General features: G+C 41.7%; 1 protein-coding gene across 2 annotated transcripts in view; it reads left to right on the top strand.

The window, feature by feature from the left end:
- The first annotated feature begins 736 nt into the window (after positions 1-736).
- FSD2 (fibronectin type III and SPRY domain containing 2) overlaps positions 737-22,832 on the top strand; it is a 147,859-nt gene continuing 125,763 nt past the window's right edge. Inside the window, exons 1-6 of one of the 2 annotated variants that reach the window (XM_069624980.1) lie at positions 737-881; positions 1,291-1,379; positions 9,418-10,872; positions 10,970-11,065; positions 12,778-13,011; positions 22,671-22,693. In XM_069624980.1, the coding sequence (XP_069481081.1) occupies positions 9,484-10,872; positions 10,970-11,065; positions 12,778-13,011; positions 22,671-22,693 (1,742 nt within the window). In that variant the 5' untranslated portion in view covers positions 737-881; positions 1,291-1,379; positions 9,418-9,483. The remainder of the gene's footprint in view (positions 882-1,290; positions 1,380-9,417; positions 10,873-10,969; positions 11,066-12,777; positions 13,012-22,670; positions 22,694-22,832) is intronic. The other variant, XM_069624979.1, reaches the window with a different exon arrangement.

Below are 22,832 nucleotides of genomic sequence, written 5' to 3'. Positions count from 1 at the left end.
TTTTAAAAAACTACTGGACGGATTCACACCAAATTTGCAAAAGCACGCTTTCGGGACCAGGCCGCCGCTACTGCTGCAAATTTGGTGTAAATCCGTCCAGCGGTTCAGGCTGTAGCCGTGCGCACATTTTTTCCCATTCAGTCTATGGGGAAAGAAAAAGTTTTGGGACCCCCCTATAACTTTCCCCCCCGGGACGTATCCTCACCAAACTTTGCAAAAAAATTCAGAGTGGGCCATATACGTTTTTTTGCAAAGTTTGGTGAGGATTCGTCCAGGGGGAGCGAAGTTATAAGCCGCCCAAAAAGTGCTCTTCCTATGGAAACACCAACTTAACCATAACTACATGGCCGCTACTGCGGCCATGTAATGTGTATATATATATATATATATATACCTTTTTTTGTATGTCCCAATTTTGTACACCCTCATAAACTGGCTCACCACTTGTTCTCATCTTTGCGCTCCAGTACAGGCACTCTTTTATGGGGTACTTCCGCCATCTGTAGATATGCTTCTGCCATCTGTAAATATGTTATTGTAAGTCACTTCTGTTAGAAATTGACGTCCCTTATCTTCAAATACATACAAGTACATTAAAGCAGCAGTGGCAGCACAGCCTCCCTGACACTTGAGCAGGGCAGCCTGGAGGAGGGGCACAGCTGCAGCAGGTCTATATTTGTCACCAGGCCTCACGGTTGGCACGTCATTACTCCACGACAGGAGCTGCCTAAATTTACCCTGGAACGGCGTCCAGCTCTGGCGCAGAAATCTAGCAGGGCCTCGCCTGCGCATGGGGTGAACTTCTGCCTGCCCAGAGCATGCAAATTCCGGATTAACCCTGCGGAGAAGAGAGAGGGAGAAGTCTTCCTGCCAAAGCCAAGGTACCGCAGAATCCATAGGAATGATTTTTTTGATGTGCCAACTCAGTGTGACACATATATGGCACCCTCATTTGTGTTGTCCTGTCGAGTAAAACAGAAGCGTGTATTTGCCAAAACATAGGAAAGTGTTGAGGATTGTGACTGAACTGGATTAATTTACACATACTATCCAAGAGTAGATTGCTGCAGAAAATACCTGCCAATAAAAATATGAAGAATACATAAATATATACATAGGTATATTCTTATTTTAGTCATACGTGTAGAGAATTACTTTCTGCAGCAATCTACTCTCTCTCTCTCTCTCCAATATATACATATAGGTATTTTCAGCAAATGTAATCGTTACTGCTTCTATTTTGAAGTTTGAAACTTTACTGCATGCAATAAGCATGTGTTCATTTTACAGTTCGGCATGATTCCATAAAGAGCTCAAAGTTATTACCCATTTTGAAGTGCCACAGGACTCGACTGGGATTTTGTGCATTACCACGTGAGGTATGTGCACGAGCTAATGCTTTTGTGTGGTGGTAATTGTCACCACATGAAAGCAGGTGGAGAAAATTTGTTTCAAGTGAGAAACTCGTAGTTTGACCGAGAGGTATTGAAAAATACCAGATGTTTTACCACTACTGCCAAACTTGTAACCGGGCCGCAATGCATGCAACCACTTGAAACCAGGCCCCAATGCATGCAACCAGGCCCTACATGCAGGCCTGTGCATGTTTATGATTATGGCATTTCCATAGTTGTGACCATGCACGATTTACCATGAATGTTTTTTTTTCCTTTGGCGAATTGTAAGCTTACATCTTGTAATTGTCTGGCATATGAATATGTTTGCCGGGTTGAGAAATGTACCCTATTTCGATTCTTGCAAGTGATGGGAGGACTTTTAGAGCAATTGTGTTGATCAGCAGCCATTTTAACATAGTGCTTCCCATGTTTAAGTTCCCCAAATAAGTAGTTCTCCTTGTAAGTGTACCAGTCAGAACTATGTTACCCAGAATGCGTACCCTGGAATCCTTGAACAATTGCTTTAACACGGCAATGGCATGCCCCTCTCAGAGTGGTATGCCACTAACCTAAGCCAGCGGTCTGCAACGTGTGGCTCTGCAGATGTCTTGGACTACGACTCCCATGATCCCTCACCATTGACTATGCTGACTAGGGCTGATGGTAGTTGCGCTCCAAAGAATCGGACAAGCCACAGGTTGCAGACAACAGACCCACGCCCATCCTATAGGCAAATGTCATGGGTGGGACAACTTTTCCGGATGGTGCATTAACATAGCAGGATGGGCTATGGGTGAGCCTGAGCAAGGCTGTGACACTGCCTTGGGGTGCAGGAATCACACCGTCACTGCAGTGGTGGGCAGGGCTCAAGTCGAAGGAACCCGGTTCAGAGGGGGCAGCACTCTAGATAGTACTGTGAGTTGGCAGGCGCCAGTAGAGGTGATGGTAGTGGTAGATTAGGTGTGGCTGGGTCGGTGCAGGACCGTGAGAGGGCGTTAACATGAGCAGTATCCGCGGGTGTCCAGGAAAGTGCGTACATTAGTAGGTGGGCTAGAATTCAGGTCCTATTCTAGCTATGTGTTTATTTTATTTTGCAGGTTCATACAGTGCAGACGGGGCCCAGAGGAGGTCAGTGTGCCTGCTTTACAGGCACTCAAAAGACAGCCCCTTCTGAAACAGGAAACCGGGCTGTAACAATTCTTAACAAAAGAAATTCCCAAAATGGGGACACTATTCAAAGCAAGTAGTTAATGTATTGAATTAGAACAATGCAATTACAAATGAAATCTACACATTCAGTATGCCAAGCAAAATAGACAAACCAATTTCAATTTGAAATTGTTGACTTGTGGTTTAGCTCGTGTTTATGACAAATAATGTACACCAAACGACATTTTCAAGCATTTAATCAATAGACCGAACAAAACAAATCTTAACCAGGGAATGGTATTTAAAAAAATCTCATGACAGCAATAACACACAAACTTATTTGTTAGCCAGAAAATATGTGCGAGCTTTCTAAATCATACTGCATCAGAGGAAATCTTTGCCATGTCCATTATTCAAAGTTTTTGTTAGGATTTGACGGCTTGTCGGACCATACATACAGTCTACAAAAGTGTACATACATTATACAGAGTGGCAAGTTCGAGAAAGTCTAAAGAAAAAAGTGGATGGCAAGGGAAAAGCAACACCAAGCAGCCAATGACATCAGGGGATCCTCACGGAGAGCCACATCATATTGAACTTATTTATTTTCTCGCTCCATCATGCATGCGCCGGGACGCATATGCCAACCTCAGCGCCAGAATTAGATGTAGCTTCCACCAAAACAATGCAGAAGTCAATCCGAGATCTTTAAACTCCAGGAGGGGTTGATGCAAGACCTGACATTTGCGGGAGTTTAGACGGCTAAGCAATGCCTCCTGGAGAACTAGAGTCCTGTTAGAATCCCACAATCTCAGAGAGGGCTTAAGGGCCAAGCTCCGCCACCTTCTGCTGGACTACGACTCCCATGATCCTTCATAAAACAATGCAGAAGTCAATCCGACATCTTTAAACTCCTGGAGGGATTGATGCAAGACCTGAAATTTGTGGGAGCCGAGACGGCTAAGCAATGTCTCCTGGAGAATTACAGTCCTGTTAGAATCCCACAATCTCAGAGAGGGCTTTAGGGGCCAAGCTCTGCCACCTTCTGCTGGACTACGACTCCCATGATCCTTCATTATTGACCCAGCTGCATAGATCTGGTGGAGATGTGGTCCAAAACATCCAGATAGGCAAAGGTTGCCTGGCCCTGGCTCAAATGCGCTGTGAGGGTTCCTGTGAGTAACGTGTGGTTTCCTGCTTCCTTTGTGGGGTGGTCTATGATGCAGGAAGAGGGGTACGAGTCTGATATCCATGGAGGAGAGCATAGGAAGAAACAAAGAAAGACAAATGTTTGATCATTTTTCTTTTTAAGAAAAGTTTACTGCCTCATAAGGCCATTTTATTTTATATTGTATGTCTCCCTCAATTTCCATTTTCTTTCTTTGTTTTTTGGTTCTCCCTTGTTGCTTTTTTTATTTCACTTTTTGTCCTGGATTTACAATGCAGTGAAAGGGGCACTGTGTATGTACATTGATATCGGCAGAGGCAAAGTCCTAGTTGACATCCTCTATGGAGAGACAGCGGGCAGACAAGCAGAAGGTGTCAGAAGTTGAAGGCCAGTTGCCCCGGATCAGTGGGTTGAGGCAACTGGTGCAGGCAAGGGGGCAAGGTGGGTGCAAATGTCTCCAGAGAATTTCCAGCAAGGAGGGATGTTGTTCCAGCAAGCAGGGGATGTTTCCCATCGCAACCAGCATGGACTACGTCGCCAAATGCGTGCAACTGTATTGATGTGCCTGAGGGGGGTTTGCAGAGTATGCAGGTGGGGCATGCCAAGAACGTATGACCTCCGTCAAAAGGGACTAGGGATAACTCTATATTGGGGACTATGCATTTCACAAACCACATTTTGGGCTGGTGGTGAACAAAAGATTGGGGCAGTGGTCTTCAAACTTTTTTGGCCTGGGCCCCCCTGAGCAAAGTTTGCCCCCCCCAAAAGTGCCATATGGACAGTATGTAGAAATCGCTATGAACATTTGCGTGCCGTCACCACACCCTACTCCCTGTACAGACCCTGGGCTCTCCCCACCCTACTCCCACCACTATCCCAGTGCTGCCGCACATCCTGCTCCCACCACAGTCTCATAACACAAGCATACACACATCCATACACATTTAAATAAAAAATAAATCGCCATAAACAAATCTTCTGCAGGGGCCTGTGCGTGGTTGCTAAAATGCCCCGCTCCAGGTTGCTCTGCCCGTATGTGCGAGGAGGCACAGGAGCACCCCCTCGCACATACATACATGCAGTGCCCCAGCCAGCATTTCCAATGAGCTATGCAAGGCTGGCAAAGCAACCCGTCCCCCCCCCGCAGGGCTGCATGGCTCAGTGATCATGTGTGGCTGGGGAACTAAACTGTGAAAGGAAAACAGTGTTTCCCTTTGACAGTTCAGCCAGCCCAGGAGCACTCCCTCGGCTGGAAAAAGCAGCTGAGGGAGTGCTCAGTGTTTCACTGGGCTGGCTCCTCCATAATGGGTGAGGTGGCCAGTGGGTGGATGCCCCCTCACCCATTATGGATGAGCCGGCAGGCTTGGACTGGCCTATAGGGCAATAGGGCGATGATCGTACCAAAAATGCAAAATGCTAGTGTAGGCCAGTCAAAATGGGCCACTTTTTTGGCCAATGTGGGCCAGTTTGAGGAGTTACTGCACTATGCAGCTAGTAGTTTTGTCCATTGTTGCTGAATAAATATTCTTTAAATATCACCATTTGTTTACATTTGAACAAAAAACAACCCCTTGGGTACTGTTCAAACAGTCTGTGACTAAAGGACTGAATATCCATTTGCAACTGCTGGCCATTTTTTCATTGGTTCCTAAGACCGTTTTATGGTCCAGTCTGACCATGTGAGCTGGCCCTTCCCATTTCTTCCAATCTAAAAAAAAAAAATAAGTATTTTTTTTTTTTATTACTCATTTCATGCTGGGCTCTGGCGCCCTCATCCCCCCCCCCCCCCCCTTTGCATGCTCCCCACAATTTGAAGACCTCTGGATTAGGGTGAGCAGATTTTCAAGACAAAAAAATGGGACTGCCAACAGCATAAAAGAAGGACTAACACACTCACCCTCTCTCTTCCCTCCCCGCCCCCTTAACCCAACCTTCTATGCGCCCCACCCCATACCACAGTGTCTGCATACAAATTATGTGGAGCTTCAGTGTTGATAAACCCACGTAAATAACAAGCATGATATATTGTAAGTAATACTGATTGAATTATGTATTTTAATGTTATATTATTTTACATGAACTTGATTTTTCTTGGCATTTGGTGTGAAAAGTTGACCATCTCAACTATAACACACTTTAATTTACAAAATAAAGCATGCAAATACCAAAGGAGCATTTGCTCTGTTGCATATCACATGCCTTGTTATGTGCTGGTGCCTCTGCCTGACTCGGTGGCGCAAGCAGTTAATGTGTCCTGCTGGTACTTGGAAGGTTGGGTTCGAGCCCATCCTAAAATCAGAAAATGTAATAATGTTTATTTCGTTGGCAATTAAAAAACTGGAACTGCCCCTCTCCATTTTCCCAAAACTAGGACAGGTTTTTTTAAAACGAAAAAATAACTCTGGGGACTGAGGTTCCAATCCCGGATAGTCGCTGCAAAACCGGGACGACTGCAGCAGCGAAGCGTTGGAAGCCAAACTCACAGTAATGCATCCGTTTCACCCAGTTTCTGTGCACAACCTTCACTTGGTGCAGGGGCTGAGTGATGGCAGAGCAGAGATTCACGGAAGGAACGGAAGTAAACCTCCCTTCCCTGAATATGTAGATTCCCGCTCTATGACGCCAGGGGAAGCACGACACTATTAGCAGAAGGGCACTATGTCGCTGGCTGGTGGGCAACAGCTGGTAAAGTGCTGGAATGGGCAGCGATAGGCAGAATCTGACAGCAGTTCATCACCCTCCTTCTCAAAAGAGGATCACGTTGTAAGTAGGTGGGCACTTCAAAGGGGCTCATTGTTGTTTTCATTTACAAATACAAAAATTAACAACATCAACCCCCCCAAAGATGGAGGCATGGAAAGATTATCAAGAGTCAAAACAATGCCACATTTACTCGTGGATGTTTTCTGCCACGCTGGTGCATTAATGTACACAAATATAAGCAGTTGCGGAGTTTTTCTTGGTTGGGCGCTGTTGAGGGGGAATGGTTTTGCTGTTTTCTCTTTTCCGGCTTGGGGAAAGAAACAAACTAAAAACACTATTAAAAACCCTACCCATTAAAAAATAATAAGTTCTGTTTTGATAACTATTTTACTCTGTCCCACGTGTAAAAGTCTGACAGCTCTCCGTAAGAGGGTGGTTAGATCTATTTAACAAACATGCTACCAGTGACCCAATCAAGAGAACAAAATAGAGTATGGCTCTACTCAGTGAAAGGCCATGTTATTTCTGTATTCATGATATGCTGCATATCAACACTTTTCATGAGGGAACTGTTAAAATGGAGTCTGGCCCTGCTCAATGACTGGGACTGTTAGTTATGTTTTTTTAAGTGTTATGGATGTGAGCACTGTTTATATAACACATATTAGTAAAGTAATGTGAGGTTGGACTGCCTGGGTGTAATTGTGCACTTGGATTAAGCTCATACAGTACTCAAGTTCTATCCTCTGATAGGACAGCTGCACCCGCTGGTGTATTAAGGCTCTGCCCACATTTTAAATGATGTACACCAGGAGTGATTGCGCTGAGCCGAATAATCATTTCAATTTGTCTCATTAGCCAAATAATTATGTACGCGGACTCCCGGTCCTCGTTACAATGTCTTGTGCCCCAGCCGACATGTGTTTCGACCCGATAGGCCCTTTTCAAGGCTTTGCAATGGGCAAGTTATTAAATCATAACATTATATTCACATGTGCTTCTGAAGTGAATAATTTGGGAAATTTAACAGCATTTGCCTAACAGGATGAAAAATACGAATTGCTTTTTTGATTTATTGTTTATTTTAGATTTTTTATTTCTCTCCCAATATCTATATCTTCAATGGGAATTGTTTTTCGAATTATTGTATGTACTTGAATACTATTTGGGTATATCTGATTTACCCTTTCGAACCACCTATCCCTTGCTCCCAATATATCTTGTTTTACAAAATAATTTGTTTATGTAATATACATCATATGATGTACATAGAAATTGTATAGGACCACATGTGTTTATAATGTTATAATTCATTACCTTGCCCATTGTAAAGCCTTGAAAAGGACCTATCGGGTCAAAACACATGTCGCCAGGGGGCACAAGACATTGTAACAAGGACCAGGAGTCCACGTACAGATTTATTTGGTTAATAAAACGTATTAGTAAAGCAAATACGTTTCAGCTGTCATAAGTCAATTGCGGCCTCAAAATACCTCATTAAACCTAATGCCATGAATAAAGGGCAGCAATACAGATCATACAACAACAGGTGATAACAAGCATTAAAGTACATAGCACTAACACTCCCACACTTCAAAGGAAAAAAGGAGATCAAAGCACTGTTCTTTCAAGCCGGGGACATCTGGAACTCTTTCTTGTAAACAGACAGCTAAGACAATAGATTCCAATTAAAGCACATGTCAATTGCTTCACTTTTGTGAAATTGGACTATTAGACGGATACAAAATGAGGGAAGAAGGACACATTAGAGAGGTGGATGTGTATTCACACTGATTTGACCTCTAGCCATACCAATAGTGTTGGCTTGACGAGGCAACACCTATGAGCTCACACCTACAAAAGCTGTTAAAATGGAGCATGGCTCGGCTCTACAGCCGGGTATGTTATTTCTATAGCACATACACTACAGATGGACACCTTTTCAAAATGTACAACCAACCACATCCCTGGACCATATTCGGCATTGAGTACATTTTCCTCCTAGATGTGGCGAACGGAGTCTGCGCAGTCAGTTAAAATTGATTTATGTTGGGCCTTGCCCATGCAATCAGACAACTAAAATAATATTCCAGAACAAAAAATAAGAATTTAAACGCCAGTACACATTTAAAAAATAAAAATCCGAAAAGGGGTTTTCCATAAAAGGAAAGTCTACATATGAACTCAGATCTGTCTATTACCTATTAGTGAGTATCTTAAAGGTCAGAGGGTCCAGCATCCGATTAGTCAGAGCAGTTGGGTCCGTACAACAGAAGTAATGAGAGATACTGGTCCTCATTGGATGATCCGTAGAACAATGCACACAACTGGTGCTACAAGGACATTTCCGTTTGATCGGGATATAGGGGTTCTGCAAAGGGGATGGGGAGAAAGATATACTGTCCACTAATTGACTGGCTGGACCGAAAGCAGAGCCAGTAACAGAGGCAGCAGCGATTAGTCTCCAGGAATCCGTTTTGTTCTGAATAGTAAAGGTTTTATTTGCTTACAGAAAGAGAGCAAAGATGGCGCTAGCCATGCCTGAGACAAAATGTGGGGACTCAAGTTAAAGCTTCAAATGGCTCCAAGCACTGGAGGGTACCTTAAGAGATGTCAAGCTTGTCTGCAAAGTATTTCAGGGTTTTGCAGCTACAGAAATGGTCTGCAACCCTTGTCTCTCCAGATGGCTGAGACCATGATTCGCATCAGCCCTACTGAGCATTGTCAATGATGAGGGGTTATGGAAGTTGCATTTCAAAACATCGGGTGATCCGCAGGTCGCAAGCCCTGGTATAGGGGTTTATAAGCCATACATTTCGCCAGTTCTTAATTGCAAGAACTGTGGGAATCATCATGATTTCCTGAACAAGTGGTTGTATTTGGAAGAGAAACATTTGCACATAGTTTCCAACCCTTTAAGAAAAAGTAAAAAATCATGCTACTCTGCTACTAGCAAGCGTATACAAATACTTCTAATCATGTATATGTGTTCTATTTTAGTTTCAAAGAATTGGGAAGTTGTTAAACTGTTCTTTCACATAAGCACCAAGAAGTGAAGGAAGAAGCATGTCGTCAAGCCCGACGACAATGATGTCTGATGATGAAACGTCGAATGAATATCAGAATGGAGCAGATCTTTCCGATCAACCTGGTTACGAGGACGCATCCGAAATGTCTGATGAAAGCACTGAACCAGAGCCCGAAGGGCTAACCTTCTATCACATGGATCTCTACGAGTGCAGGGACAGATTAGAAATATTTCCAGACGATCAATTTATAAAAGGGGGAAGGGGTGAAGACATGGTCGACACCAGTGAAACTATGGCAAAAGGGGACGATTGGGCGTCAAGTTCAGAGCGGGCAGAGCAGGCTTTACAAAGAGAAGTTGAGGAGCTGGCGAGGATGTATGGACTTGATGAGGACAGAGAAGTAGAGGGAGAGGGAGAGTTCTTTGGATATTGTGCTCCTCCGAAAGGGAAGGTATCCATCGAGCAACCACCTGTGCTGAAAAGTGAGCCGGACGCTGTAGAAATGAAAGAACAAACTGAAGAGCAAGACAGAGTGGAAGATATATCTGCTGAGCAGAGCTCTCAAGAAACGAATAAAGAGTCACCTGATGAAGATCTTCATAATGAAAAAGGTGGTAACGCAGATCCCAGTAATGAAGAATTTCTAAATAAAGAACCCCTCAAGGAAGAACCTGATAAGGCAGAACCACTTATTGAAGAACCTCGTATTGAAGATCTTGCCCACGAAGAACTAGGTCATGAAGAGCCACATAGTGAAGAAGCTGCCCAGGAAGAACATGCTAACGAAGAATCCCTGAAGGGAGTACCATGCTGTGAAGAACCACGAGAGGAGGAAACTGGCAATGAAGAACCTGGTGATGAAGACACTTCCAAAGTAGAAACGGGTCATAAAGAACCCCATAGTCAAGATCCTGGCAGTGAAGAAACACATAATGAGGAACAAGTGAACCAAGAACCTTGCGGTGAACAACCTCAAAAAGAAGAACCCAGCAACAAAGAACAAACCAGCGAAGAACCTCATAGTGACAATCCTTGTTGTGAAGAAAGTCATACAGAAGAGACTCATAATGAAAAACCTAGCACTGAAGAACCTCATACTGAAGAACCCCAGAGTGAAGAACCTTACAGCGAAGAACCTCATAATGAAGAACCCCCTAATAATGTAGGCATTAGTGATGGTGCTCCAATACACGAAGACGCCGGCGATGAACTTTTGAGCTTCACCATGGACAAAAAAGAAGAGGAAATAGCAATAGAGTGTGAGATTGTAGAAGAAAACGAAGATTTGCCACCACAGGAGGAAGAGGAGGTTCCTGATATTTTCTGTGTTACCTGTAAAACCCCAATAAGAGCATTTGAAAAACTGTTTGGCAGCCACAAAGAGCATGAGGTGACGCAGCTACCCAGTGCAGTGGAAGATTTCAAGGTAGATACTCCTCCATTTTCGGCAATTGTAATTTTCTTCTAAAATATATGAGCACATTTCTACTTTAAAATTGTTAATACAATGTCTATCTCACCAGGATGAGATTCACAAAAATATGTGCAGCTTGGAGGAACAGATTGCTCAGATGGAGAACTTTGCAGGTCACCTGGAGGAGATTTTCATCACAGTGGAGGTAAGATAAGTTATCAACTAACATGTAACTTGCATTAAAGTCAAAAACAGATAATGACCACAGCAGGTGACTGGGAGTTCTCATCAATACTGGCCTTTTACTCTCTGCAACACCCAGCAAAGGCACCATTTATCACATAACTAATAAATGGTATTCACATCAGATTGGTGTTTCAGTGGCGTTCAAAGAGTTTCTCATAAGCTGAAACTATTGTTATAGGAAGTGAAGATAGGGGAGTGATGAGATGTGAGGAGGAACGCACAGCATTTGGGTGCTCTTTAAATATGTACCCCCCGACTGACCGCCCATGGCCATATTATATAGTTTGGCCAGTCGTACCATCTGCTTTCCCCATTCCCACCTAAAACACTGCCCCCCAGGGAGCTCTTTGAGTCTAGCGCTGTGCTTTCTGAGCAGCCTTGTGAAAGGTAAATGTTTAATTGCAGCAATGCACCAGCTCCTGATGCAATCAAACGGTCTTAAGCAAGGTTGCTTTCAGCCGCTTGGTTCATAAGCAGTATGTGTGCACTTGTAGCTGATCCTTGCAAGGAATTTCTGCTAAAAAGAAGCACTGGCAAAGCTAACAGTTTTGCCTTTTGCATAAACATGCAAAAGGCATTTTTCCAGGTACTAATATAATGATACACCTTGGCCATAACAAGGCAGCAGCTGGAAAAAGGTGTGAGTACCTCGGTATGTGACAGCAGTGCCTATTATCTCTACACACGTCAAAACTGTTAGCTTGGCCAATGCATGTTTTCATTCACATGTTACCTTAACACAGAAGCTGCTCATCACTGCAATAGTATTGACTTTACACGGCTTCCCAATAAGCCCCGCCTTAGAGGCGGCGCATCTACTCACTGATTGGTTGAGAGAGCTGGTGTTTGGTGGCAAGTGGTGTGTGTTTGAACAGGGTGATCTTTGTTTGGAGCAGCGGGGCGTGGGGCGGGGCTAAAGGACACTGTAAATAATACATAAGGGAGACCGGAAATGGAAGAGATACAAAGGCCTCAGCTGGAAAGACGCTAAGGAAGGGGCAGAAAAAGAGGGGGCAAGAGAAATGGACACAAGAATAATGATAACCCCTGAAGGGAAAGGGATAGAAGAGGAAGCACGAAAAACACACACATATAGAAAAGGGGAACACAAAGGGAGGGGTGTGGAAAAAGAACGAATGAAGAATACACACTGTCTAGATAATTATAAAGGAGAGGAAAGAAAAAAGTAGTGGAAACAGTAAAGATAGAATAAGAAGTAAAACTGAAGAAAATTAAAACATCGGCTGGAAAAGACAATCATGTTGTGTTCTAGGTGAAAATGTACGGAATATAAGGAATACAATGCAATTCTGAACACAAAACCCTAACTGTAAATGGAAGGGACATTGCAAGTATCCTTTCAGCTTTTGTGGTTTTAGCTGAGCGCTATAAGGGTAAAACATGGCTTACAATTTGCAGTTGGGGGTATGAATGTTCAATGAGCGGTTTATTAAATTGTGATTTCTGGGCTTTCTCTTGAAAAACAGCTTTATTGATATAGAGCCTTATCATGTCTTTGGTGAGGCGTGCACATTTTTTGTAAATATTTATCTGGAGGAAACATTTTTTCTCTTCATGGATGTCGATTAAGCAGCACATGCTAAGTCCCACAAAAACACTGTGGAGTTTAATGCTTTTTCAGTTCAAGTATTAACATGAAATATTCCGCAGGAAAACTTTGCAAGACAGGAGCAAAACTTTGAGATGCATTACACGGAAATAATGCACACGCTGACGCAGAGATATGACGAAAAAACCCAGGCACTGGAGGAAGAAAAGAAGGAGAAGCTGGAGGCGCTGTACGGGCAGCTGGTGGATTGCGGGAAGATCCTGGACAATTCCAAGGATCTGATGGAGACCATCCAGGAGCTGTTTAAGAGTAGAGAGAAAGTGGGGTTTGTGAAGGTAAGCTAACCATTCTACAGGGGTGCAATGATCGAACTGTTGCAGTGATGTTCTCACGCGATCACGATCTAGAGGTTCATTGATTCCATTAGGTGCTTCACTCCTGAGCGTAAATGTCCACTGTATCGATGAATGCAATTCTTAAGCTGCATGCCAGCGTAGAGCATCAAATATTGCACCTGCCAAGCAGTGGCTGAAAGGGGCCTTCTGGGCTGCACATATGCACCACAGAGCATTCGGGGACTTAGAGCGGGAAGTGCCACAGCTTTGAGCCTCCGTGTTAGAATTCCGAGCTTGGGTGAAGGAAAGTAGCTGCGGTTATTTTTACCTTACGCCTTCCACTTCATGGAAAGCATGTGTCAGCTTGAAGTGAAGAAAGTGTACTTTTTCATGGGTATTTATAATTCTTTTGAGAAGACAGTGTATCTTCTGTTGACTAGGATTTAAAGCAAAAAAGCACAACCTTCAGTCCAAGTTTTTCTCCAGGGGTATGGGAGGGGGGTTTCTCTACACTGATTCTTAGTCTGTGACAAGGGGGTAGGGGACATTTCCCGTGCTGCATAGAATTGCAATATTTTAGACCGACAAACCCTCCCACCCCCATATTTGTCTACCTATGTTGAAAAAGATTTTGAAATGCTCATGAGACCTGCATACATGTCAAGATTATCTATTCCATTCGGGAGTCGCGGTCCAGTCCTGGCTTTCATTTTGTAGTCTGTAACTTATACTGGATTAATAATGGGGAAGTTCCCATTTCACATTAGGTTGAAAATGCGGGTAACGTGCACATGAAAAGTGTGTGTGTGTGTGTGTGTGTGAGAAAGAGCTCACGCACGCGTGTGTGTGCAAAACTCTCCTACTCATCTTGCCACATGTACTCCTGTCTACCCTTGGTGCAGTAGGATGGGATGTGGGAAAATCCCACAAAACCACGTGGCAGCTGCAAGAGCTGCTGGATAGGCTTTTAGGCGCTTAAGAGAAGTCCGAGTTTTTGATGTAGGCTATTCTAGGGTATTTCGTCTCCTCCGTGTGACTTTTATTTGCCACTGGAGTGCACAGGAGACTTGAGTTTGCAAATCTTGATGGTTCGTACTGTTTTATTTCATTGACTAAGCTTTTCTGCCCAGCATGTCAGGTATGGTGGCATGATAGTTCACCATAGTTTAAACTCCCTTCTTAATCCTCGGTGACGTGGTCAGTCTTATAAAGGCATCCAGCCATTCGTGCTGCTCTGTTATTGCAGGTGCTTGAGAGTGATTTGGGAAAGTCCGACACACAACCTAATAAGAAGTTCTGCCTGCCTTTGATATGTTCCAAAGGGTCACACATCTGCAAATAGTTGAAATAGAGTCTTAGGTCTTTCCCACATTGTTGCTACACATTGGAAAGCCACTGGGAAAGCGCAGACCAATGGTATAAGATGAATTTGACCAAATCAAAGATCACCTTAAGAGTGGCCTTGCCAAGGACACAAATTGACAGGCTTGGACTGACCTATAGGGTAATAGGGCAATGCCTGAAGTGCCAGCCCATGATTCTAGATGGGTCCTTTTTTTGGTCAGAATGGACTACATTTTTTGGGCGAGAGTGGGATAGTTTCATACGTTACTACACTAGTTTTAACCAATGTTACTAAGCAAATATGTTTTCAAATGCATTATTTCCAACGTGTTTGTCAAATCACACCCTTGGCCAATATTCATACATAATATGTTTTTATTTTAGTTTTAAAAAATGAAGTAATTTTCACCCTATTATGAAGTTTAATTGTATCGCACTAAAGCCTAGCGCCCAGGGTGGCAGACAATTGTTCGTAGTAAACACTCCTCATGATAATTTGCAAAGGTAATCTTGAAACTAACTTCATCAAAACACACCTAAATTGAAGACATTCCAAGGGAAACACTTTTTGGGACCCAACTAGTGATCCTTAAAATGTCTAATTATATGCAGTTTTTTTTAAAATGTATTTTTGATTAGAAATCCCATAATAGTTGAAGGTGGGGGTCAGTAAATCCCTGGTAGGCAACAGGGGCATGCTGCCCCAAAGCAGAAAAAACCCATAAGCTTTCTGTTTTGGAGGTTTACCTTTAAAAAACAAATATATACCCACAGATCTGTAATGGGCTACACTAACACTATACAAGTGCATTAAAACCACATTTTAATCAAATATTATTGCGGTTAATATTGGTTAAGTACTTCAATTCAGTTATTTATTTAGTTAATACATGAATGGTTAATATTGGTTAAGTACTTCAATTCAGTTATTTATTTAGTTAATACATGAATGGTTAATATTGGTTAAGTACTTCAATTCAGTTATTTAGTTAATACATGAATGGTTAATATTGGTTAAATACTTCAATTCAGTTATTTAGTTAATGCACGAATGGTTAATATTGGTTAAGTACTTCAATTCAGTTATTTAGTTAATACACGAATGGTTAATATTGGTTAAGTACTTCAATTCAGTTATTTAGTTAATACACGAATGGTTAATATTGGTTAAGTACTTCAATTCAGTTATTTAGTTAATACATGAATGGTTAATATTGGTTAAGTACTTCAATTCAGTTATTTAGTTAATACACGAATGGTTAAAATTGGTTAAGTACTTCAATTCAGTTATTTAGTTAATACACGAATGGTTAATATTGGTTAAGTACTTCAATTCAGTTATTTAGTTAATACACGAATGGTTAATATTGGTTAAGTACTTCAATTCAGTTATTTAGTTAATACACGAATGGTTAATATTGGTTAAGTACTTCAATTCAGTTATTTAGTAATACATGAATGGTTAATATTGGTTAAGTACTTCAATTCAGTTATTTAGTTAATACACGAATGGTTAATATTGGTTAAGTACTTCAATTCAGTTATTTAGTTAATACACGAATGGTTAATATTGGTTAAGTACTTCAATTCAGTTATTTAGTTAATACACGAATGGTTAATATTGGTTAAGTACTTCAATTCAGTTATTTAGTAATACATGAATGGTTAATATTGGTTAAGTACTTCAATTCAGTTATTTAGTTAATACACGAATGGTTAATATTGGTTAAGTACTTCAATTCAGTTATTTAGTTAATACACGAATGGTTAATATTGGTTAAGTACTTCAATTCAGTTATTTAGTAATACATGAATGGTTAATATTGGTTAAGTACTTCAATTCAGTTATTTAGTTAATACACGAATGGTTAATATTGGTTAAGTACTTCAATTCAGTTATTTAGTTAATACACGAATGGTTAATATTGGTTAAGTACTTCAATTCAGTTATTTAGTTAATACACGAATGGTTAATATTGGTTAAGTACTTCAATTCAGTTATTTAGTAATACATGAATGGTTAATATTGGTTAAGTACTTCAATTCAGTTATTTAGTTAATACATGAATTAAGTGCATTTATTGAAGAACATTTTATACTATCAATGACATAACTAAAAATACATAATAGTAACAATACTAATAATAATCCATTAATCCATGAATAAATCAATCAAATCAATGTTCAATAATAATTATTCATATTTAAAATTCGAAAATCTAATGACAATAGTTGCATTTTTTGAAAGTTATATGAATAAAAGGAGCAATTTAAGTTCAATGGGATAAGCCTATACACAAAATGTAGAACATTTTATTATTGGAAGAATTGGTTTGTGTCCCATAGAAAAAACAATAAACTACTTAGTATTTACCACCTATTGTGAAGAGACCTAAAATGTTTCTAAAGTTAATGGAGAGTTATTAAAATGTTCCATAACTTTTTTTTAACTGTAAACATAGCATGGATCTTGTTTTGATTAGGAAAATAAGTGCAACCTTCATTATAGTGGTTCACACCTTTTTTTTAGAGCACAATGCTCATAGAAAACTTAGAATTTACTGGAAAAAGAGTTATATAGAACATTGTACATTTTTATAATAGTCGGAATGCACATATTTGTATTTTCTTTCCTATGGGTTGTCTATATAAAACAATTCAAACAGTTTTCCCCAAATTTTAGAAATTGGCAAAGGTTTAAACAGAAATGTTCAAAATGTGTTAATTCAGAAGTTCCTAAATGTTGGCCAAGGCTAATTTCTAAATTCGGTATTACCTGTTGGTTCTTTGTAATGATGCGTTGCATCTTAGTGGAGGAAGAAGGGAGAGACATAACCCAACTGTTGTGTCCTGCATTTCCCTGTTAGTAGCAAACAGGCTCATGGCGGGCTGGAACTCTTGACACAATGTAGCGTCCTTCTGCTGGCTAGAGGAGTCTTCCATGATAAGATGTGAGAGAGAGGCCTGGCAAGGGAAAGGAGGGAGGATACGTGGCTACTGATGCATATGCTGATACAAACATGTTAACATGACTACATATATGTTTGCTGTAACCAATAAACAGCCTTACATTGAAGATACCATCTGCGAGTCATGACTGCGTACATCATTGAATACAACAGCAACACCAATTCTTGGTGTGGCGTTGATCATGTTCTCTCACCTTGAAATAGAAGTGTTAGGCCACACGTGGAATTCACAAGGCAGGGTTGACCGGGAATGCCAGTGCGGTCACTGCTTTGCCTTTAAGAGTTCTGCATAATAACATGTACATGCTTGGAGGGCAGTTGTGGATAAATTGACAGGAATCTGGACTGGAGATGAAACATTTTAGTCAGCACTAACCGCAGCGTATATTACTCTATCCTCATGCTCCCACGTACAGGGCACCATGGCTGCTAGAGTACAGGTCGTGGACATAGTTGGTGATTCTCTAGCTGGGAAATTTGAACATGATGAGGGATACAGGTGAAGTCTTTGAATTCCCTTGAAGACTATAGCACGGGAAAGCCAAACATTATTGAAGAAGATCTAGGGCAATTTTAAAAATAAATATGTAATGGCAGCTTCTCCTAATTGTGAATTCAAAATGTAGGGTTCCAATCAATGGGAAAACAATATTTAAAATATACACTGATGCCCTCACTGAGTAAGGACTGAGGGAAAGCCAGGGTGATGTCAAAGCATATACAATGTATTTCACTATCGGCTGCTGAGCCAGCACTGTAGATCATCCTTGATCCTAGACACGTAGGGTGCAAGCTTCAATGACCAGGCCCTTCTGTGGAATCTCAGAAAGCAATGTTCAAGTCTGCTCTGGGAGGAACATGGATAAGGGGGGCCGGTCGGAGGATGGAGGCTTGTGCGTAGAGGATTCTCTTGCCAAATTTCACAAGTTGAAACGGTCCAATGGCTGACAGGCATCTGGTCCGCCGATGCTGCTGGAACTATTTGACAAGGCATTGCTTGGACAGTCAATGGGGGACCTTGTTGAGACTGCAGAGAATTTTGAAAGTGATCTTTCCTTTCATGTGAGCCAACGAGGACTCTGAAGGATGAGTGGTTATGCCCTATACAACACATTCTGCGTATTTATTTATTTATTTATTGTGCATTTGTAAGGCACTTATACATCAAGTAAATTGTGTTTCAAAGAGCCCAGAGGGCAATGGGGAGGGAACATGGGAATGAAAGGCAAATATAACAACACTGAAGAGAAAGACAGAGGCAGCCCACTAGACCATGCAGCATTCAGAACATGAAAGTGTAGTAAGTGCTGGGGGTAGGTAGCAAGCAGCATGTTAAGTGCCTGTCAGAGATCACATGGTAAGAGCGGTCAGCTGCCAATACAATGGGCCTCATTACGAGGTGGGCGGTAAGGTATTACCGGTACCGATAAGGGCACTGGTACCGGTAATACCTTACCGCCCTATTACGAGTTCCCTTTGCGGGTCCTCCCTTAACGCCTGGTTCTACCAGTCGTTAAGGACGGGACACGCAAAGGGACTTTGGAGCTAATAACGGTACCGCAATTTGCAGTACCGTTATTAGCGCCTTCCCCATTCCCATTGAGCCCTTTGGGGGCTCAAATGGGAATGGGGAAGGGCCCTGGGGAATGGGGAATTACCACCCCCGTCATCCTTGGAATGGGGTGGGTAATAGCTCCATTCACCAGGGCGGAGTCGGTAAGGGTTTGGAGGCAGCCATGGCGCTATTAGCGCCATGGTTACCTCCAAAATCCTAATGAGGCCCAATAAGTGCAGGCCTGTGAGACAGTACATGCCAGTGTGCGCTCAAAGGCAAGTGCTGGGAGTGGGCGGAAACTGAAGGCTGTTGGGGGGAAGGACCCAGAAGGACAAATAAGGGTCCTTGTCACCAATATCAGCGGCTGTGGGATTTAGCAAGGGAGGAACAGAGGGAAGGAGGAGGTGAAAAGAAAGGTTTTGAGGAGTTTCTGGAATTTCAGGAGATCCGTCTCAAGACGGACAGGAAGGAGGAGGCTGTTCCAGAGCAGGGAGCCAGCCGAGGAAACAGATCGGCCACCAGATTGCTGTTTAGAGAAATGCTTGAAACGCAGAGAGTTGGCGCTGGAGGAGTGTAAAGCTGTGGAGGGAGAGTATTTGGTGAGAACCAGTTGTATATGGCGTGGTTCTCGGCCCCAGTCAGCTTTATGGATGATGAAGAGGGATTTGAATTTGATCCTTGCAGCAACCGGAAGCCAGCTGAGAAATTTTAGGGCTGGAGAGATGCGGTCCCTGGGTTTGAGGCCAAGGTTAAGTCTTGCAGCCCTATTCTGAATAAGATGGGGGGGGCATAGAGAGCAGGAGGGTAGATTAAGTAAGAGGCTGTTGCAGTAGTCCAGCCTAGAGAGTACCAGAGCTCTAGAGGGGGAAATTGAGGAAAGGATGGATTCCTTTGAGGAGGTGGAGTTCAAAGTGGGCCTTCTTGGCAAGGTCCGGGATGTGAGGGAGGAAGCAAAGAGAGGAGTCACAGATGACTCCAAGGCTTCTGGCTTCAGATGAAGGAGAAGGGGGACAGTCCTTAGAGGGTGGCCAGAGTGAAGAGAAGAAAGAGGGAGCATGAGTCCCAATGGGAAGGATCTCAGGCTTGCTGGCATTGAGGCAGAGATCATTGGATGGCAGACAGGCAGTCTGGAATGATGAATGAAGTAAGGAGATGCAAATATGAATTAGCACCATGCACACCAAAGTGTATCTTGACTCTTTTGTATAGTCTGGTATTATATTAATGTAATTGTTATTTAAGGTCAAGGTGCGGGGGAGAAAAATAACAACCCTGGCATATGGGTTGAGGACAAAGTGAGAACAAGATAAGTTCCCTGTTAGGGAACTCCCGTCCCCTGCACACGCCTGGGGCTATAAAGCCAAATATTTCAAAATATGTAGTTAGATATTCATTCTAATTCAGAAATAAAATGTAGACATTACATTACTTGAGTAAAGTTAAGCGTAGTTTGATCATTGGGTATAATGACAATGACTTACATTTTTCACTTCTGCACAAAAGACATCTTATAACTTGATCTTTAGTTTGTTCAGGATTTATTGGTCCAAACAAAATTGCCCAACGCGTTTCGAGAATGGTTCTCTTCTTCAGGGTCTGTATTATGTAAATCAAACTTTAAATCTGGTAAAGAAAATTAAACAATATTCTAGATTAGATCCAGGATACCAACGTAATTGTTTTACATTTCTAACATTTCTTGCTGAAACATAAAGATTGTAACTTATTTTTTGACATCATCAAAGTTTGGTCAAAATTGTCATCATGTGAGAAGATAAAGGACCAAGTATTCAAATCATGCACAATATAATGAGGCAAATAGGTGTTCAACAAAGTGATAAAAAAAGTTCTGACTTTTGAGCTCAATGAGTAGGGATCACTTCCTCTCTACCAAACAAATATTTGGCTCATGAAATACTTTGTTCATTTAACACTAGACTCTATTACAGTCTTCAACTGCCCAGTAAGCATTATTTACATTATTACTAGGATCTTTATGAAATAATCCTATTTATTCTGGTGATTATGTCTGCTCCACCGAATTCATATTTTAGAAACTTTTTTACTTTCTAGACCTTCGAGTTGTATCCTCAAATAATAGACTCAGAATGGTTTACAATTTATTTACACAGGTTAGATTAATATGCTCTAGAGACTCCTGGAGAATCTAAGAACAGAACCATTCCCGATCTAATATCACGGAAGGAAGAATGTCCTTCTACCTGATCTTTTTAAGAATAAGAAACAGGGTAAGCACTTTCGTATTTTCATCTCTAGGTTTTACAGCTTGTTTGTAGTACAATAAAGGTTGTAGGAGAACATTTCTCTCAACTAGGAATAACACCACTTACCCATTGAGCTAATTTACCATTGTTAAACAGCCATAAATAATGGATATGAAGAAATATCAGGCATAATGAGATAAAGTCAGAACTAACACTTTGTTGAACACCTATTTGCCTCATTATATTTTGTATGATTTGAATACTTGGTCCTTTATCTTCTCACATGATGATAATTTTGACCAAACTTTGATGCTGTCAAAAGTTAAGTTACAATCTTTACGTTTGAGCAAGAAATGTTAGAAATGTTGTAAAACAATTAAATTAGTATTCTGGATCTAATCTAGAATATTGTTTAATACGCGTTTGGCAATTTTGTTTGGACCAATAAATCCTGAACAAACTAAAGATCAAGTTATAAGTTGTCTTTTGTGCAGAAGGGAAAAATGTAAAAGTCATTGTTATTATACCCAATGATCAAACTACGCTATGCTTTAACTTTACTCAAGTAATGTAATGTTGACATTTTATTTATGAATTAGAGTGAATATCTAACAACATATTCCGAAATATTTGGCTTTATAGCCCTAGACAGTGTGCTTGGGACGGGAGTTCCCTAACAGGGAACTTATCTTGAAGTAAGGAGAGGATCAGAGGGAAGTTTGAAGAAGAGTTGTGTGTCATCAGCATAACACTGGAAATGAGGGAAGCAAGTGGAAATTAGGTGTGCAAGTGGAGCAAGATAGATGCTAAAGAGCCAGGGAGAAAGGTTGGAACCCAGGGGAATGTCACAGCTAGAGATAGAGGTGGGAGAGGAGAAAGAGCCCAGGATAACCTCTAAGGGACAGTCAGTGAGGAAGGTGGTCAGCCAGTCCAGTGCCTGCTCCGAAAAACCAAGAGTATCGTGGAGCCATTTTATGAGGATGGAGGGGTGGACCATATCAAATGCATAGGAGAGATCAAGTAGAATGAGAATAGCTGGAGAGTTAGAGTCAAGAGATGCAAGCAGTTCTTTACGGGTGTTCATAAGAGCAGTTTCCATGCCTCTGGATGCTCAGAATCCAAATCGATGGTTGTGTAGGCAACCAACAAGCTCCGTATGCTGGGTCAGTTGGGGGTAAGACCAGGTTCTCCAAGAGTTTCCCAAGGATGGGAGTTAGAATCAGGAGATGCCAGCAGTTCCTCACGGTTGTTCAGGAGAGCAGTTTCCACGCCTCTGGATGAGCAGGTTAGAAGATTTTAGCAATTGGTCCTTTTTGGGTGTCATTTTCTGTGTATATTAGTTATTAGTTCTGTCGCCCAGCTTCTCACTCAACTTATAAATCCTGTGCAGGAGCCACATTGTGTGCTTGACTGCTCTGAGAACAAGAGATGGATCAGCAAAATTGTTACACTTATGAAATGCCCCCCTCCCCCGATTGCTTTGCATAGTCACATTTCTCAAACATGTGTTTAGTACTTCACAAATTGACAATAACCATTTGACCTGTTTATGCTTTCTTGTTACAGACTGCAGTCCATACAATCGACAGGTAAGATCATTATTTTAAATCTTCTGTAGTCATTATGCAAGCATGTAGTCTTCTGTTACCATCATTTATTAAGCACTGCCTAAATATATGGACGCAATATGATGATTTTAAAATCTGGAACGATTAATAAAGCAGTTGA

This window comes from Ambystoma mexicanum, chromosome 11 (assembly GCF_040938575.1).
Source record: "Ambystoma mexicanum isolate Mex_15411 chromosome 11, UKY_AmexF1_1, whole genome shotgun sequence".
In the NCBI taxonomy this organism is placed as follows: Eukaryota; Metazoa; Chordata; class Amphibia; order Caudata; family Ambystomatidae; genus Ambystoma; species Ambystoma mexicanum.
The sequence above is the reverse complement of the archived record's forward strand: the minus strand, read 5'-3'. Positions and strand labels throughout refer to the sequence as shown.